Source organism: Typha latifolia, chromosome 1, assembly GCF_019914945.1.
Source record: "Typha latifolia isolate L0001 chromosome 1, TyphaL0001v2, whole genome shotgun sequence".
In the NCBI taxonomy this organism is placed as follows: domain Eukaryota; kingdom Viridiplantae; phylum Streptophyta; class Magnoliopsida; order Poales; family Typhaceae; genus Typha; species Typha latifolia.
This window is the reverse complement of record NC_133086.1, coordinates 18,004,036-18,023,051: the sequence shown is the minus strand read 5'-3', so window position 1 is coordinate 18,023,051 and position 19,016 is coordinate 18,004,036. Positions and strand designations below refer to the sequence as shown.

Here is a 19,016-nt window from a genome sequence, read left to right as displayed (position 1 = left end):
TTGTCGGTGGGAGGAATCATAAATAGAGAAAAAATGTAGCCATTGCCATGTGTTCTAATTAGTATAAATTAAAGATGATGGTTAATGAGAAGTTTGTTGGAAATTAATGGAATTAAGCACTTAATTAGAAGAGTAATTAGTCACTACTGCGGGGGAGGAAAGGGAGTTATGGAAGACCGCCGACGTTTTCTGGGTTTATTAAAAAATTTCCAACAATTTGTTTTATTTTTCTCTCAAGTATTTGGCTGCAATTATAGGAGTGGGAGTAGCTTTCAAATGCGTAAAACTATGGCTGGCGACAGCTGGACTACCAGTGGAGGTTATGCACCTAATCCTTGATTCTTTATTAGTAATTATCACTTAGGATTATGACTTGATGACATCTTTGTTACGACTAAACTAACAAATGAAAAAAATGTGAATAAGTTATAGATTAGACTACTTGGCTAACTCTCCCCAATAATTGGCCCACATTGTTTCAGTACAGATTTATTGAATATTAATTTCAATGTTTATAAAGAGAATTAAACTCACGTCATGAATTAAAAAAACTAGCTAGAACAATTATAAAACTCTCAGTTAAGAGTGAAAATAAAAAAATTAATCCAAAATATACTCGTATCCTAATATTCCATCCTAATTTGCTAACCAATCAACCAACAGTTTAATTGACTTTTGTGTAGGTGTGAATATTTTTGAATTTAAATTCTAATAAAATAGATTTAGTTGAGATATCATTAAATTCCTATTTCTTTAAACAAAAAAGAATATCTAGCACATTAGTATTAGTATGAAGTAATATATATATATATATATATATATATAATTTTCTTTTGAGTATACAGTACGAAGTAATAATTTTGTTCAAAATGAGATATAAGTGAAGAGGCCGCCCTTTTTCTTGTATGTGGATTAAATTCAAGCCCGATGCCAATTGATCAAAGTTGGGATGGCTTTAAGCCTTTAAATAGGAGTCGAGATGGCCGGCTTGATTCTTTCGATAGACTGGGGCCTGGGGGTCTGGGGCTTAGACTGTAGTCAGTCGGATTCATTTTAAGCTGCATCGGACCCGAAATACCGCGAAACCGTTGGTACGTCGGAACTAAAACTACTCCGCGGATGAGCAGAACCCGAAGACACCCTTCTGCTGTGCCAAAACCCTGTCTCCCCACCCTTGACAGAGAAAAAGAGAAGAAAAGGCAACGCGATCGTTCGTCGCGAGGCGAGAGAAAGCCCGAGCTGCCGCAATCCAGAAAGCGGAGAGATAGAGAGGAGAAACCCTAAACTCCATCGATCGCACCGAGCTAGAGAAGTAAATCCTCTCATGGCGACCAATATTGGGATCGTCCGAGGAGGAGGAATAGGAGAAGAAGACGTACGAGGGGGAAGCGGGGGCCTCTCGCCTCCACCTTCAATACCCACCGGAGACGACTCCGTCTGGGCCGATGCCTCCCACCTCATCCAGGCTGCTTGCGACGGTAACTCCTCGTTAGTGTACGGCTTCTCCGTTCTTGTTTTAGCTCGGTTCGGTGATCTTCGGGTTCGATGTTTTCTTCTACTTTCCGTGTACTAGGAGCTTCCGAGAAATCTTGTTTCTTTTTCGAGCTTCAGCTAAGAGAAGTTGCATTCTGGGGGCTCTAATAAGAGAACAATTTGTCTTGTCACCTTGTCGTGATGTCGAGTAGTAATTTTTGGCCTTTAATTTAAGACGCAGACACTGAGGTGAAGTTTACTTATTAAATACAAAACGTAGCTTATCATGTTATGAAAAAGAGTACAGATTTTTATGTTTAGCCTTAAAGTTGAAATCTTTTGATATAGATGTTGAACATAGGATAGTGGTTTTATCTGAGATGTGCCAAGCTGTTGCGAATATGGACTCAAGTGAACGCTATTCAAGTGAGCCAAGCTTCGCCATATAGGCCCTGGTAAAATGGCGCCTATGGATTTAGTTTGTGTTTAAGATAACAACTCTTTTGATAACATTAACTCAGTGAAGCATGTAATTTTTCATATAAATTGAGGGAGAATACAAGTTTCTAATGCATAAAGCTTGCTGCTAACAAGATCCACTCCAAGAATCACTTGTTAATAGACTTTAAGCGAAACCATCCAAGTTAGCCAAACTAGGATTCTTATATTCTACTAATATGGTGCCTGAGGAATGGCTTAATTGTGAAACAGAATATGAAGAGCCAGTTTGCAAATTGGCCAACTTCGCATGCCAACTAATAAGTAATAACAATTACACTTTTCTTATCTTTGATTTCAGCCTTATATTCTCATATGATTTTGTTTTTCTCCTCATCTCCCTCCTTTTTCATATTTATAGATCTTCAAGATGGTGAGCTTGTACATGGAGAGAACTTCAGTCTTTTTGCTGCTATGTCTGCCTTGGAGGTATCAATACTCTTTTTTTACTTTTTTTTCCTTTCTTCCTTTTTTCCCCTTGTAGTAGGATTTTATGCTGATGGATTTACATCTCATTTGTTTTGTTTAATGCTGTGCTGCTCCTAATCAACACGTGCAGTGCACATGCCTTGTCACATCTGTGAAACATGGTTACTAAGAGTACCCCCCATCAACTTCAATGTCACCACTATTCAGCATATTATATTAGAGAAGGCATTTATCTGTCATCTCATGATATAAATTATTAAACATAAGCACAATAGCCAGTCAATTAGTCATCTTATGACAGAGAAACCCCCCATAGGTCTTAAGAAAACATAAAAAGGGTTACCAGAATATCTGCAAACCATATAATGGTGTAAGTCGATCCAGCATGCGTAAGGTATTTGTCTCGAAAGGAGATGAGAGCACTGCAAAATGGTAGATGTGAGAGGCAAAGAAGAGAGAGAGAGAAAGAGAGAGAGAGAGAGAGTCAAGGGAGTAATGATCGGAGAAGGAGGCAGACTGACAGAGTATAGAGAAGGCTGACCATGTGGTTGTGAGCCTTAGCAATGGGTGGTCATCCTGTGTTTGGGTGGTCAGGGATGGGTTGTCAGCCTGAAAGTAACAAAAAATAGTTTGGTGGGAAAAAATGTCTTGTAAAGTTAGGGAATCAATGTGCTATTACATGCATATTTAGGGAAAGTCCAGAAATATTGAATTTTGTGTGTGGTATTACACTAGTAGACAGAAGCATGAATTTGAGTGCCGGGCAGTTTATAAATTTTGTGCATGGGGATCAATGTGCAACATACATATCCAGAGGTAAGACCAGGAAGATTGAATTCAATGTAGGACCCATTACACTAGTATACAGAAGCGGATTTGCATGGCGGGCAGTGCGTACATCTTACATTTTGGTGTAAAATTGTCATCAAGCTATCATGGAGAAGCACGAATTTAAGTTTTGGCTACTCCAGTCGGTGATGCCCGGCAAATACCATGTTGGCAAGGTGCCAATGTGGTACAAAAAGGCTGCCACAACCTGCCATTATATAAGGTATGAAGTTGTGCCAAGTATCTATTGCCAACGCAGTTTTGTGCCAACAGAGTGATGAGACACCCCGACAGGCAACTTCTAAAAACTTCCACACAATGCTAATAAATATAGAGTCCTATATATGATCAAGGGAATTGTTATTTGCTTTCTTACCCAACTGTCCGGATTGATTGGATTCTGTTATCAGATGGATTAAGAAGATATCCACAAAGGACCTGGTACTTACAAGGCCAAGGGGCAAACAGTATCATTCTCTCTCCATTGCTGACAAATATGTTTTTTTTTCTTTGGTTTGCCATGGGAGCATTAATGCAATGGAGAGATTGATGTTGTTTGAAGTGATGTCTTTCTGTGTCTAGTGCGGTTTTCTTGTTATTTTAATTTCCCTAGCCTGTTTGTGCTGAACTTTGACACCTTCAGATGGTTATTTTGATATGGTTCCAAATTCTGGGTTACAATTAGGTGATGCTAGGGGCTTATATTTTTCCCTGCTTTCATCTGAATTATGTGCTTGATGAGTTAGCCTCTGTTATTGTCATGCTCACGCTTAATTTATTTTTGGGCTTTTGGCCAACGCACATAACAATTTCTATCAGATAAATACTATTACTCTCTCAACCTCATCTTTTCCTTTTGCTTTTGTCTTTCTCTGTAATAGGTCAATTATGTTTCTGTTGTATTATGACATAGATAATGGATCCAAAGATGGATTCTGGAATTGAAAGAAGTGGATATCACTCAATCGAAGAAGCCATAGAACATGGTGCTGCTCCAGTTCCTCTTAGTTTTGATAGCACTGTCGATGTTCAACGCTGTCTTGATGTAATGGATCATCTTTTAGCATGTGAGGTACAATCAGCAGTATTGAACTAAGTATAATTGCCGAATTTACAAAATTTTCCATTTTAACAGTTTATATTTTATATTGACAGGCAACATGGCACAAGGGTCATTTGCTGGCACAGACTGTCTTTTCATGCATCTATCTTCTGAAGATTGAAAGAACATCGTCACATGCCTTGTTACATTCATATTGCAGAATTGTTCGTGCTACCTGCAATGCTGTCATTTCAGTTGTATCTGATGCCAGAACCCACGAGGTAGATCTGAGTGCAACATATTTCCTGTCCTAATCAGCGTCAGTGTTTTTCTGGAAGAGTGTGTGTATATATATATATATATATATATATATATATATATATATATATATATATATATATATATATATATATACATATATATATATATATCCGTTGTTGACCTGTAAATGGCTGTTCTTTTTGTTCTTTCAAGAGATATTATGTATGAATTCCTTGCAAGATGAGAATATTGAGGTCATATATGATAAATATAATAATACTTAATGTCAATGAAGTGATATCATGGGAGTGCAATATATGAATTGCTTGATTACCTGATTCAAGATCTAAATATTTGATATTAAGCATTGATATGGCTAATATCAAATTTTAATTATTTCCTGATGCAGTTAGTTATAGTGATTTAGTTGGAGAACACATTGGCAGTATGAAAACTAAATTGATTTCACCGGACAAGATTGCAGTTTGAAGACTAAGAAGTACGAAAACTAAATTGATCTTACCCATGCTGTTGTAGTGTTGTTCAACGATCAATGAGTGAGCTTTGAAACTTACTTCTTATCTTGGCAAAAAGGAGCTTCAACAGTTCCAGAAACACAGTAGGATTATTCTTATTCAGATTTGAATAGTAGCAGTAGTTTCGGACATAAAGAGGGATTAACTATAGGGAAAAGACAAAGAAAATGTGGGGTTAAAGTTTTTATGTTTCTCTGCTGATTATTTGCCCAAAAAAAATATTGCCATGAATGTATTTTCAAATTGGTGTGTTCATTGTAGTAGATGTACTTATTCAAAATAATATTACTACTAGAGTGTTTTTATAGTTGTAGTCTTGCAGATACTTTAATGTCTTCATAAAAGGTAGATACTAAATTTTGAACCTTTACACACTGAAATGTTTGATTTTCCACATCTTTTGTTAGAAATTGTCATTGATCTTGCTCAGAATAAATTGCTTATGCTTTGGTTCCCTGATATAAGCTTCAATCCTTTAATCCTTCTGTTTCTTTGGCCTCTCTGTTTAGCATTTGCTAATTTTGTCCTGGAAAAGTACCTCTATCACATTTTACACATTAAATGCTAAGATAAACTTTTCTTTTGTACTTTCCAACACACATTAATTATTCTCCAGTTTTATATTTCTACATCACTTTCTGTTTCTGTAGGAAGATGATCTTTTTACGATGGCTTATGGCTTGCCTTTAAAAGATCAAGATGATGAAAAGTGCTTGTCTATTTTAAACTCAGTTGAAGAAACAGTCTCTCGCCAATTGCGTGCATGTAAGGCCCAATCATCTAAGAAGAAGGCATTTGAAGGTAGTCAATCACTCAACAACATTACTAATTTTCTTAACATTAGCTAGATCTAATATAACTGGCGTCTAATGTATGTGGCTGTTTGTTAGCTCTACTTTGAATGATACCCTAGTTCACGAGGTTCCCACCAGTTCTTAATTTGGTCAGGGCAAGAATTCAGACCCATAGCTAGATAGACTGTTTTCATGATTTGAACCCCAGACAACGGTGTAAACATGCAAAGCTTACTGTTACACTAAGTGATCCTTTAACTCTCATAACATGTTAGATAATATATCAAGCATTAAACACATATAAGTAATTTTGTTTCCTTTTACTCAAGTTGGTTTTGATGAGCTATGATGCCTAATTACTAAAACATAAATATGAAAGTAAATCTTAATTTTTTTTAACATGTTTAGTTTGTTGATGACATTAAAGTAATTCTTCCTACATTATCTGTTTATTTGAAAAATCTATCCTTCCACGTTTTTCTGTTTGATGGAACTATCTCATAGTTGCAAATAAGAAATATATGATGTTCCCTGTCTGGTATGATCAACTAGTTTTTGTCATTAGTTACTTTCATCTGGTGAAGCGCTTTGCTGTTCTTGACATATTGAAAAATAATTTGCTCTATATTCCTTCAGGATATTACATCCTTTTACTTTTCCCCGGCTATTTTTAGTTTTGAATCTTCCAAATCATTCCCGCAGTGGATCCTTGTGTGAAATCTCGGAGAATTTACTATCTTCTCATAAGGCCTGTGGAACTAGATAAATCATATTAAAGTAACAGAATAGAAGTAAACATGAGAATTGAAAGTGTGAAACAAAATAGTATGCTAGAATGACTAAAATTACAAACAAGGTTTCGTATTTCAACAAATTTTTACAAGGTAGAATAATAATGGAAATTTTTATCAATTTATAAGAATATTTGCAGAATCTTTATGGAGATGGAATTTAAGAATGCAAATTTTCTGAGTGCAGAGATGGAATCCCTTCAAAGCAATCCTGAAAAGGAAGAAGGTTATTGCAGAGCTCTTTTATGCAGATTACGTTTTCGTAAGGTCTTACCCATGTTTCCTAATTGTGTTATTGAGTAGTACTTAATAAATTACAGTGTAAAATTATGTACTTTACATTTTAAGTATGCACTACATAATTATGTTTATCCATATACATTCTGATGGATAAACAGTAGCATAGAAAAAGTGAATTCAGATGCATCTTTATTAGATTTGACTTTTCTGACATGATAATCACCTCCTTTTTAAAATAACATTACTGAAGCAGATTAAAATGGAGTAGAGATCCTTGAGGCAACTAATTCTATCTCCAGTGCATCTGACATTGTTTACTTGCAAGGTTCAACTACAAAGGCTGTTTTAGACTGTGGTGAGAGGAAAAAAATTGTTAGCAGATGCACTCATAGTTATTAGACTAATGAAGTTGCGTCCTATTTCTTTTATAGTCAAAATGTTTATTATAGTTTAAAGATAACAATGACTACTGTCCATTTTTCTAGAATCTAGATACTGGTGCTAGGGGTGTAAACAAGTGAGCTGAGCTCCGCTCGGCTTGGCTCGAAATGGAGATTACTCGAGCTCGAGACGAGCTGGTTAATAGGGCTCATCTCGGCTTAAGTGGCTTGTGTCTAAAATATTAAATATTATTTTATTTAGAACACATTTTTTTAGTCTAAGAGACTATCTATAAAGGCCATTTCAAGTTTGTTAGTTTCCGATATGAGACTAAAGTGGAACTTTATTTTAGAAAATAACACACTATCTTGAAAAATGTAGTAAGGATAAAGACATTCTTATGAATTGTGCTAGAATAACTTTAGATAACTAAATATAATAATATACGTTTCGAGCCAACTCGACCCTAGCTAGAGCCATCGGTTTTGCTCGATTAAGTTTTCGAGCTAAAAAAACTTCGCTTGGCTCTGCTCATTTAGAGCTCGAGTCGAGCTCTAAACGAGCTAAGCTCACGAGCCACGCAAGATAGCTACCTTTTCCGATAGCCTAGTTGGTGCTAGATCCTAGTGGAGGTTGAGCACAAGGAGGGCCTATATGGTGGCCTACATGGTAAATTGTCAGGAAGTTCTACAATCCTACTTCACTTGAACAAGTTTAGGGTCATAAACCAAAGAGCATTAGAGCAACTCTATATTGTCCTTTTGCTTGAACCTATTGTTAGTCATATATCCTATCAAACTTCCTCAAAAGCTTCTTTTTGGTTAAAGCCGTAGACATTGAAAGCCTAGATAGAGGCAAAACAATACAACTTTAGATTTACGGAATGTTGTTAAAGCCCAAGGCCTTATTTGGAATGAGTGTTGCACTTGAATGGATTAGCTGCACTAGTTTCTTATTCTCATTTTATGTACCTTAAACTAGTTTAAGAAAAGTAAGTAGTGTTACACTTGAATGGATTAGCTGCACTAGTTTCTTATTCTCTTTTATGTACCTTAAACTAGTTTAAGAAAAGTAAGTAGTGTTGCACTTGAATGGATTAGCTGCACTAGTTTCTTATTCTCATTTTATGTACCTTAAACTAGTTTAAGAAAAGTAAGTAGTGTTGCACTTGAATGGATTAGCTGCACTAGTTTCTTATTCTCTTTTATGTATCTTAAACTAGTTTAGGAAAAGTAAGTGTTTGGTTGTAAGCAAAAATAAGGGGTGTAAATGAGCTAAGCCTGAGAGAGTCGATTCCAGCTCCGGCTTGGCTTGAAATTATTTCGAGCTTAGCTTGGTATTTAGGCTCGACTCAGCTCAAGTCGTGCCGAACCCGAGCCTTGCCCAAGCCTAAAATTAGGCTATTTTTAAGCTAGGCTAAATTAAGATTATTGTTTAAATTGAGCCAGATCGAGTCCAAGTTGATAAGCCTTAAAATGAGCCAAAAACTATCAAGTTGAGCTAAGAACTATTATATATATATATATATATATTAAGAAATATTATATTTGAGCCAAGCTTATTGGGTCGAGCTTGAGAGAGTCGGTTCCAACTTAAGCTTACCTCAAATTTCAAATCAAGCCCAAAAACAAAGTTCAGGTTTGGTTTGACTTAAGCCCAGTGAAGCCCAACCGGAGCTCGAGCCGTTCGTTTATTTTGACACACCTAGTGTCATTATTATATTTGATGTGTTATAAAAAGGTGAGAAAAAAAACCTTTTTTTAGGGGAAAATTGAGATATGTAAGAGATGAGTTGAAATAGGATATGCTATTATTACTTTTGATGCGACAGAGAAAATTCTTTATTTTGGAAAAACTGAGGATGTCATGTAAATGGACTAAAATGTTTGTAGTTAAGGGTGCTTGAAATATTATTATTAAATTAAACCTCTAATAAGGCTAAAATTGTTTAAAAAAATGTGTGCTTTCATGAGCTATGTGAGAGAGGAGAGAGATAGAGGAGAGGACATGGAAAAGATAAATGCAAATCATTTCAGGGGTAAATTTGTAATGTGAGAACTCATTCAAACTAATTCAAATTTATAACCATCAATTTTTTCTCTCACATTTTGAACTTAATTAAAGATAAACTACTGTTTGGGTATTAAATATTGTTAGTGTTCTCTAACTAAGTTCAAAAAAAATTTACCTTCGAACCAAATGCCACCTAAGACACACAAAAGCAAGACCAAAAAGTAATGCACGGACCATCTGTACTAAATGGATCTGTAAGTGGTTTCTCAACTGCATCAAGTAAGATAGATAATTTAGGCACCCACATGGGCTTTCTATGACCGCATTGGTAATGGTCATCTGTAAACTTTCTATGTAATCAGAACAGTAGCAGATAGTTTGCATATTGACTTTGTTTCTTTTCTTCTTTAAACTGAAGGAAAGTGCATATCAAGATAACTCTATGTGAGTTGCTCATAGGTAGAACAATATCAACCAGCTCAGTTAAGTGAATCCACTAGATATGACAAACACCTCACAGTGGACTATGATTTGTTGGAATAATGTTGGAAGAAATAGACAAAAACAAATTGTTGTTAAAAGTAGGAGTAATCTTTTAATAACAATTGAGAGTAGTACGAAATCCCGTTTAGATGTTCTCATGTAGTATATTATATATCTTGGGGTTCTATTGAAATACGTGTTCTTTGGTTCCCAAATTAAAGATCAATGATGTTGTAAGTGGATATTGGTTCATCAATTAAAATATTAAACTACTATTTACTTATTTAGTTGCAATGAGATAACAAAGTTCTGCATTAAATTTTTGTTGCAATCCCTGATTTAAATTGTTGTACTTGTTTAACCTTAGTTAATTTTGTTACACAAGAACTTGTTTTTTTTTTCCTTTTCTTTTCTGATCATATGGCCTCTTTTTAACTGAGTTTCTAGTTAGTTCATATCTTCTCTTCTCGGCTTTGATTATTTCACTGTGGACATTGCTATCTCCAATTTTTTTTAAAGGGACGAAGGAAATTGATTAGTTTTTTTCCCATTGAGAGTTGAGAAATTGTGGATCTTGATGTGTTACAGTTCTTCGCCATATCATACTTAGCATTCCTTATTTTATTTAGCTTGATTTGTCATCAACAATCTGACCCTTTTCAAATGTTTTCAGCATTTTTACCATGTTCTGATGTGCCTGAGGAAGCCTCAAGGAAGAGGCCTGGAGTTAGCACGCAAACATGTGGCTTCATGCTTATCCGAGCTAGCTTACATGTATAATTCTCTGGAATTTCTTAGATCTCAGTCATATGTATCTTGTCAAGAAAGCACTGAAAATAGCACAACTGCCTCAGGTTGTAGACCTGTTGGTTTTGATGCTAGCTTGAATAGCAGACTGTCAAATCCAACTCCACCACGTGCAATCAAAATTGTTAGCTGGAAAGATGTAAGCATTCGAAATTGAACTAAAACATGCTTAGTACATTCTATGGCTGCAAATTAAAACTCTTCAATACCAGTACAGCACATTACTGGTACCAAATTGTATAAGAAAAGATCGTCTGGTACTTCTACTGATTAACCTATCTTTCAGGCTGTCAGATACTTTGAGAAGCTTCTACATGATTTAGATGTCGTATGTGCCTTCTCTTTCTATCCAACCCTTGAAAATGTTCTTCACTTTGTGGTTCAGTTCCAAAAAGCACAACCAGCTCTGGTTGCAAGATCTCATCTGCAGGTATGCTCAATGAACTTAAGTCCAGAGAGCTTTCCATCACATTCCTTTGTTTTTCTAGAGTACCCCTATTTTTTCTGTCTATTGTGTGTCTTTGAATCTTTTTTACAAGATTGGCTTTCAGTTAATGCAATATCACTCATGATATCTAAGTATAATCCAAGAACAGAAAACTGCTGCCTGTAACAAGAAAGTTGTTGATATATGTTATGCTATAAGCTGTTATTCCCTTTTTCTTGGTCAGAAAACATAAGATACAAAACTTATGCACTCAATTTTGCTATAGGAAGACAGGAAGTCATAAGTACAAACCATTTCTTAGATTCCTTGACTTTCATCTAAAGTCTTCTTGTGGCTAGATTGACAAGACAAAACTTAGAAAATAAGAATGTGGTTATGAATTTTGATATTATGATAATAGAATTTGTGAGTTCTACTACTGTTATGTAAAATTTACAATAATGGTGGTTAATGAGATGTAAATTTATTTAAATTCATTGATCCTTGACACCTGTGAAATGTGCTACCCAATTTATAGAAGAAATTCCACTCCCTACCTTTTAATGATGTTATGGTTCACACCATATGTTTTCACCATTTGCAAATTAAACCCTACATTGAGTTTTCTTTTCTGCCCAGAAAATGCCAACAATTAGTTTGTCAGAGTAGCAAATTAAACACTGACTTTAAAATGTCCTATTCCATTTCTTCTCTGGAAGTCCCAACTGAATTTCTTCCTATTTCATGTTTTATGATTTTCACGATTTTCACTTTCCTGCAGCTCAAATTTGACTGGGTCCTCTAGCATCTTTTTCTTATTTGATTCTCAAACATCCCGTGTTAGAGGCTGCTTAATGCCATGCATTATGCTCATGAGAGTTGGTATTGAACTATTGATACTGAAAGGATTCTATGCGTGCTGCATGGGTCTTGAATTTTTCTCTTACTATAATTTTGAAAACTACTACAAGTTATATGAAGTTATTGATAAACAATAAATCATTTTCATAAAGAAAACACTCATTTACATGCTTTGATGCACCATTGTTCCACTTTCCAGTTGACATAATTAAGCCTATGATGAATTAAGGTCAAATTCTTTTCCTGTAAAGGCTTGTCTGATTGTTGAGAAGTAAGGAAAGTTGAATGAGTAGTTTCAAGAGTTGTCTCACATTTTATTGTTTTATTGCAGGAAGTGAGTAGGAGAGTGATTTGTCTTACTTCTCCTAAATCATTAGACTTTCTTATTTTTGGGCAAACCCATTTTCTCTTTGGAGAAGGGAAGTCTACTTTCCAACTCTAGTTTCTAGTCACATACAAACCATGTGACCGTTAGGTTCCTAAAAAACTTTATAAGACAGCCTATATTATTTTATTTCAAGTTTTTTTCCTACATATATACCCTTCTAAAATCTCTTATTTACATGTTTCTCCTTATAATTAATATTTGCTAAAACCTTGGTTTTGTTCATAGATATATTTTAATTTCATCAATTTGATTGAAAAGGTCAAAAATAACCTTAATTTTGGTTTTACATATTCTTTTCAGTCAATTGCATTTATATATTTTATATTTTAAGTACTAAATTTTTTATTTATATTTGTCAAAAAGTAAACTGAAGGGTATCTAGGCAAGAAATGATGGCTTTTAAAAGATGTACACATAAATATAAGATTTATAAGGGCATGCATAAAAATAAAGAACTTTAGAGGGGTATAGCTGTTAACAAGTTTTTTTATTATTGTTTTGGTGTTCTAACTTCTATTTTTCACTTTTCTCACCAAACAAAATCTCACACTCTTTGTCTCACTAAACATTAGGGAGTCATAGGTTTTTGTTAGGAAGTTACTTGGCAACTTTTACTTCTCAACATCACTTCACTTCCCTCACTTTCCGACAACAAAACACACGCTAATTGTATCATTCGAGTAGTATGGATAGAACTGATAGCTATATTGGGGCTTATTATTCCTATTGCATCCTCACTGGAATCATAATGACTTATGAGCAGCTTCTCTTGGTTCAAGATGGAAAGCTTTATGGACGATATTGCTTTTATGAAGTGATCTCAAGGGCTTTAACATTAGGAGATCTCACATCAGATAAAGAATTTCAGACAAATGAATTTGTTGTACAGCTAGGACAAGTAAGGGCCACTGCTTGTTTAATTATTATTCTCGTCATTGGAAGATTATTTACTTCTAGTAACTTTCTCTTTTTTCATTTTTTTGGTTTGTTTTGGTGGAACTGCTATGCACTAATCAATGTGTAGCTGGTGGTCAACTTGCTTAAAATTCTTTGTACGAATACTGCATGGCAACGGCGGAAGCTTGGAAAAGTTCTTCAGGATTGGAGTGTTATTTCCATACAGGTCTGCACTAGCAATATTTTCATGCAAACTGTTGTTTTGACTTTGGAGCATCTCCTCTTCCTTTTTAATTTATTTTTATCATGTTGGTGTTTAATAGCATAACTTAAAGAAACCTTTCACATGTGTCCTCTACAAGTTAATGACCATTTAAGATTACTACCTTAAATAAAAAGTTGCAAGTGCCATGTTGATCCCTGGACAGTATAAGGGCGTGCCATTGTCACGTATTGACACGTCTTTAACACACCTCAGAATAAATTTTTTATGATATTTACATATGATTTTGGTATCTTCGACATGACAGTTCTTAGTTTTGGTTTGAATATATATATTAAAGCCTACATTAGGGTCTTTTATCCTTAGATAATATTATAAATAACCTATTTTCTATGCACGGATACTCCATTTACTCATCCATATCGATATCCGATACGCATTGGATACCAATACGGCCCCGATACATATCGGATATGGCTAAAGAGGTATCTGAATTAAAAAGTATAATTTTAATTTTCCTTAATAGTTCCGATATGGTGGGATACGATACCGGTACATTGATATATGACACTAATGTGTTTTTAAGTTATTTGGGATTTAGCAGATTGAGTTTGCAAAAAAAAAAGGTTTCGACCTGTGAACCCATTAACATTAAGTCATTTACTAATCTGAACTGCAACGCCACTAAACCCTTAATTCTATATATGCTATCACCAGAATTGTTTGCTACAATTTTTGACATGCACAAAGATCAATATGCTATCACTGGAATTGTTTGCTACAACTTTTGATATGCACAAAGATCATAATTCATAAATCAAGCAATCATTCCTTCTGTAGTAAAATTATTACATTGGTTCAATATAATATATTTTGAGCTTTATCTAAGTATAGATATCTATTGTGCTGATTGAATGTAGGGGCAAACTCTATCTGGTCCTCCTTTTGCCCATAAGTTCTTAAGTTCACCTCTTTTCAGCTACAATGGCAGAAAGATGCCTACAAAACATTCAAAAGTAGCGAACATGAGATAAGCTATGGAGCTCATATAGAATGATATATATTAATTTTAACCATATGTTATTATTGGTTGGCAATATATTAAAAACACTTTTTATTAATTTATTTGTTGTCATATCCATGCTATATCCATATCATAGTTTTTAAGAATTTATTATATCCCCTTATCCTGTACAAATATACATGCTTTATAGACTATTTTATCAAAGATATATCAATAGTCAAGTAGAAACTTAGAAATATGATTCAACATATAATATGACTGACTGCATTCATTAATTGACAATAGTTGAATAATTAATACCACTTATACCTCTTGAACTATCACCTTTTTTTTAATATACTCCCTAAATTTTTTTAATTGCCCACACACTCCTTTGAACTAAGAAAAATATCTACATATACGGCCTGAACTAAGAAAAATATATGCATATACTTCCTGAACTAAGAAAAAAGTAACTATATAGACCTCTAATCCTTTTTTTTTTGTGGTGTTCACGGGCTGTTTTTGTGATAAAAAAAAAGTTCAAAGAGTATATATAGAAAATGGTAATAGTTTGGAGAGTCTAAATGGAATTTTTCCTAATTAAAATCAAAACCTAGTTGAACACAATTAATCTAACATGTTCCTATATCAATTTGACTTGATTTGAATGAATTTGACATATTAATTTCAATCTTTTTTATAATTTAGGAAAAATTTGTGGAAATCTAATTATGCTGAAATTTTAGTCAAAGATTATAAAATTTGGGTTCAAATCAATTCATATGGAGTTAAATCTAATATGTTCCTATACTGATTTTGACTCAATTTGAAAGAATTTGACATACTAATTTTGATTTTTTTTAAATTTGGGAGAAATCAAAATTTTCCTTTGTGCCTACAATTTAAAAATAGTTTTCATAGATCTAGCACAAATCCTTACAAATAATAGATCTAGCAAAATGCCAAAATTGAGTTAAATCTATTATTTGTACACCCAAAAATAGTTTTTAAAGTGTAAAAGAATTTGTATGGACCGGCATGTCCCCACTCCAGCCGGCATGGCTTGGCACAAGGTCATGCCGGTTCCGCACGCCCTCGTACTGATTGACATGGCTTGGCACAAGGTCGTGCCACTAGTGCATCCCATGTTGGGTTCCATGCCTTCATTAGCACGATCATCCTTCTTTAAGCGTCCTTCACACTTTTTTCTTCATATTTCATATCAATGCAGAAATGAGGAAACTGATCAGTAAAAGAGATATTTAAACTCCCTAAACTATCACCATTTTTTATATACACTTTCTATACTCTTTTTTTTTACCACAGACCCTCTAAACCAAATATTATTTTTGGGTTTAGAATTCCATATAGTTATTTTTTTCTTAGTTTAAAGTGATATATGTTGATATTTATTTTTTTGTTCAGAGTGTGTACGTAGATAAAAAAAAATTCAGAATGTGTATATGAAAACAGTAATGTTCAGGAGATCTAAGTGAAATTGTGTTTTAGTATGTCTAAAGCCAAATAAAAACTCCGACCAACCATGGGGCTAGGTTGGAATTAAACCCCATCACCCATGTCTTCCAAGTCCTATCCTTTTAAGAAATAACATATCTGCGAGGCATATTGTTGTACCACTGTTAGATGATAATTTCAATAGGATGAGAAGGTATGCTTCAAGGATGCTTCACCCGCATATGCATATCAGTGAAATTAACTCATACATGAAATGTACCATACCGTGTGGTTGCTGTTGTATCAGTTCAACAGATAACACTAACAAGGCCCATACTACAACGGTTCTTCTGTGTTTCATGACTTTTATGTTTGGTTCACTCTGTTAAAGATGTATTTTAACAGAATAACAGAGGATCTGAATGCGCTGACGGGTAGCATTTTGCAGTTGGAGCTGGCTTTCAAAAGAGAGTTTGGGGAAATGCTAGATGTTTCAGTTGAGGAGGTGATTGAAAATAGCCTTTGGTAGTAGAATCTTTATTATGACTAAGTTTTCAATCAAATAACATTACTAAATGATTTACAGAGTGTATGCATGAAAGTGTCCAAGCATCTCCTTATTTGGGCTCAGGAGCAAACCTACTGGATCGCTTCCCGGTTTCTTACATTAGGTTTCGAGTTGGAACTTTATTCTCCCAGTGAATACTGTATGGTTTACTGGTATATGTATGTTGTCTTTATGAAGCTTGTAGAAGCTATGCAGATGAGGATGGTTGCCAACATGGATTTCCGTAAGTTATCTTATTTGTTTCAATAATATTTAATTTGGAGCTATGGAAAATGTCCACACTAATGTTTAATAGTGGTTCCTGTCCTTAAGATAATAATTAATTTATTTGTTATCTTTGTGATGCTTCCTATGCATTAGTGAACGTATTAATGTAGCACACAACCCAATCTATGTATTGATTTGAATCATTAAATAATAATGTTGACTTACAGGAAAGGTAGACATGTTATCCCTCTGTTATATGCTTAGTAGGTTCCTTTTCAGCCTTGAATACTGTTTTGTGAAGTTTGTAATATGTAGGATATGCATTAGAAAGATTACCAAGGTGTATCGACAAAAATATTTCTCAAATACCTTAGCATCAGCGGAATTTAAAAAAAAAAAAATCTCAACAAGCTTTCCTTCTGATACTTATTTTTGTACTAGCCCGAAGAAAAGGGAAAAAGAAAAGGGATCATGCAAAGGATTCAAGAGATGCCATGGTACCATCCTCTTGCTTATTACTGCAATGCTATATTTGTCTCTCCGAAGGACTGGCGATGGTACATATCTATCATATAAATTTGGATGTCATTTGTTTTACACCATTGCATCATTTAATGCTTTCCATTATTGCAGACGCTAGCAGCTTTGAGTAATGAATGCAATACATTTCAAATGCCAAACACTTTTAATAGTGAACAAGAGGTCCCTGGATATTTAGTGCTGTTTTATTTATTTTCCCCTGCATTTAACAATGTACTTGATGACTGACATTCATTTGTTGTCTGCGCAGAGGTTTATTCAGCATTTTGATCTCCTCCAGAAAACACATATTGCCGAAAACATCTCATACTACATCTTTAAAGAGTCGATAACCCATGCTTGCATTTCTGTTGAGTATTAAGTTGTCAGGGTATTCATTATTTTTCTTTCACACTAACTAAAACTAACTAATGTGCATCTATGATGCAGAATGTAGTGAAAAACAACTATTTTAGAGAAGCTCAAAGGATCACCACCTCTCTCAGGGGTTGTTTTTCTGGCGAACCAGACAAACTGCTAGAGCTCCGTCAGATAGAGCAGGTTGCGGAGCATAACCGCATAGCGTTAAATGTTATCAATCAAGTTGGCTCCCATGATCCATCTCTTAAGATTTCACTTGAGTTCACACACCACCCTTACTTTGCAGTTCTAGTAGTCAAGAGATCATAACCATTTCTATGGCAAGCCAATTTTGAACACTCAATAAGACTCAGAAGCTGAAGTCAAACCATCATTTGTAACATTACATTGCTCGAATGCTCGCCATTCTTTAGTTCGCCAAGAGCTCAAATTCTGTAAGAGAATAGTTGAACCTAGGTACCACCTCGACCTTTATTTTTCATGATATTTATTTGCAGAAGATCATTTATGCAATTCTATGTATTATTACTTTTGTAGATTTGCCCAACTGATTAATATTTGATTATTTCAAGAGTTTCAGATATAAGTAAATTAAATTGCAGCTTTGCTTACCAACTGTCATACCATGTTTGTTATTTGGGGCAGACATGTACATGTAAACAAGTTCAATCTTGAAACTACCTTAAAGCTAGACATGTCTAGCTTTATACAACTGGTGGAGAAGATTCAATTTAATTGGGAGTTACAATATCGTTGTAACTCAGTATTACTATAGTACAAAGGAATGATCTTTCTTTTCACTTTGTTCCTTTTGTTCAACGATAGGTCATTGGCTGTGATTTGCTTGACAAGCAGCATTGCAGGTTCTTCAAGCAGCGATGAAGGTTTCCCTCTGGCAACTAGAGAAGGATATAATCATCAGAGATTTGGCATAAAAAACACATAAAGTGGTTCCTGCGGTTGTAATTTATATTTCTAGCAAAAAACAAAAAATTGTTGTATTCTCTTCTACCGCAGGGCTCCTGCATTTGAGAAGTGTATGTAAAAGTCAATGAATTTTTTTTTTTGTCATATCAGTTAAGATCAGCAATCTTTGTAATCCCCTCTATTCAACTTGTTCTATAAGTTTAGGGGAAAATATTTTGCAGCATTTTTAGAGCAACATTTAATTTGACGAGCTCTTGACACCCGCTGATTAGGATCACCGTTGACTCAGATTTATCCTTTCGGATTGGGGGAAAAGGATCAAAGATGATAAAGCCGTTCCATGCTGTGAACTGTCACAAGCAAGACCAGCTAATCTACGGTTGCCATTTTATGATGCACCAGTACACAGGGCCGTGTCAATAATAATAATTCTTACTCTGTAAAAATATCAATTCCCTCGGGCAAAATATTTTAACAAACACCCATACTAAGATTAAGATAAAAGCGAGGGAATTGAACTCCTTTGGATGAAATCTGATTGAAATATAAGCCTAGTGATGAGTGTGGAATGGTGCTCTTCT

General features: G+C 34.6%; 1 protein-coding gene across 4 annotated transcripts; it reads left to right on the top strand.

Moving 5' to 3' along the window:
• Positions 1-1,137: 1,137 nt before the first annotated feature.
• Positions 1,138-18,579, top strand: LOC140801856 (uncharacterized). 4 transcript variants are annotated; one of them, XR_012111536.1, is made up of 17 exons: positions 1,139-1,478; positions 2,333-2,400; positions 4,142-4,300; positions 4,384-4,551; positions 5,718-5,868; positions 6,840-6,919; positions 10,443-10,715; positions 10,863-11,006; positions 13,016-13,150; positions 13,277-13,375; positions 16,282-16,338; positions 16,420-16,624; positions 17,050-17,165; positions 17,242-17,310; positions 17,399-17,497; positions 17,578-17,964; positions 18,372-18,579. XR_012111536.1 is itself a non-coding variant. In XM_073157219.1 (16 exons), exons 1-16 carry the CDS (start codon positions 1,325-1,327, stop codon positions 17,815-17,817), a joined length of 2,217 nt encoding a protein of 738 aa, XP_073013320.1. In that variant the 5' UTR covers positions 1,138-1,324; the 3' UTR covers positions 17,818-18,104. The 4 variants fall into 4 exon arrangements, 2 of the variants coding, with proteins under 2 accessions (XP_073013320.1, XP_073013312.1); XR_012111535.1 differs by having other exon boundaries at positions 18,334-18,579; XM_073157219.1 differs by lacking the exon at positions 18,372-18,579 and having other exon boundaries at positions 1,138-1,478; positions 17,578-18,104.
• The last annotated feature ends 437 nt before the right edge of the window (positions 18,580-19,016 follow it).

What these genes read in the sequence shown, in the direction of transcription:
- LOC140801856 (XM_073157219.1), top strand. Translation starts at nt 1,325, where the DNA reads ATGGCGACCAATATTGGGATCGTCCGAGGAGGAGGAATAGGAGAAGAA. An exon ending in CTGCTATGTCTGCCTTGGAG is followed by an intron (nt 2,401 to 4,141) that starts GTATCAATACTC and finishes ATTATGACATAG; the next exon opens with ATAATGGATCCAAAGATGGA. An exon ending in TAACCCATGCTTGCATTTCT is followed by an intron (nt 17,498 to 17,577) that starts GTTGAGTATTAA and finishes TCTATGATGCAG; the next exon opens with AATGTAGTGAAAAACAACTA.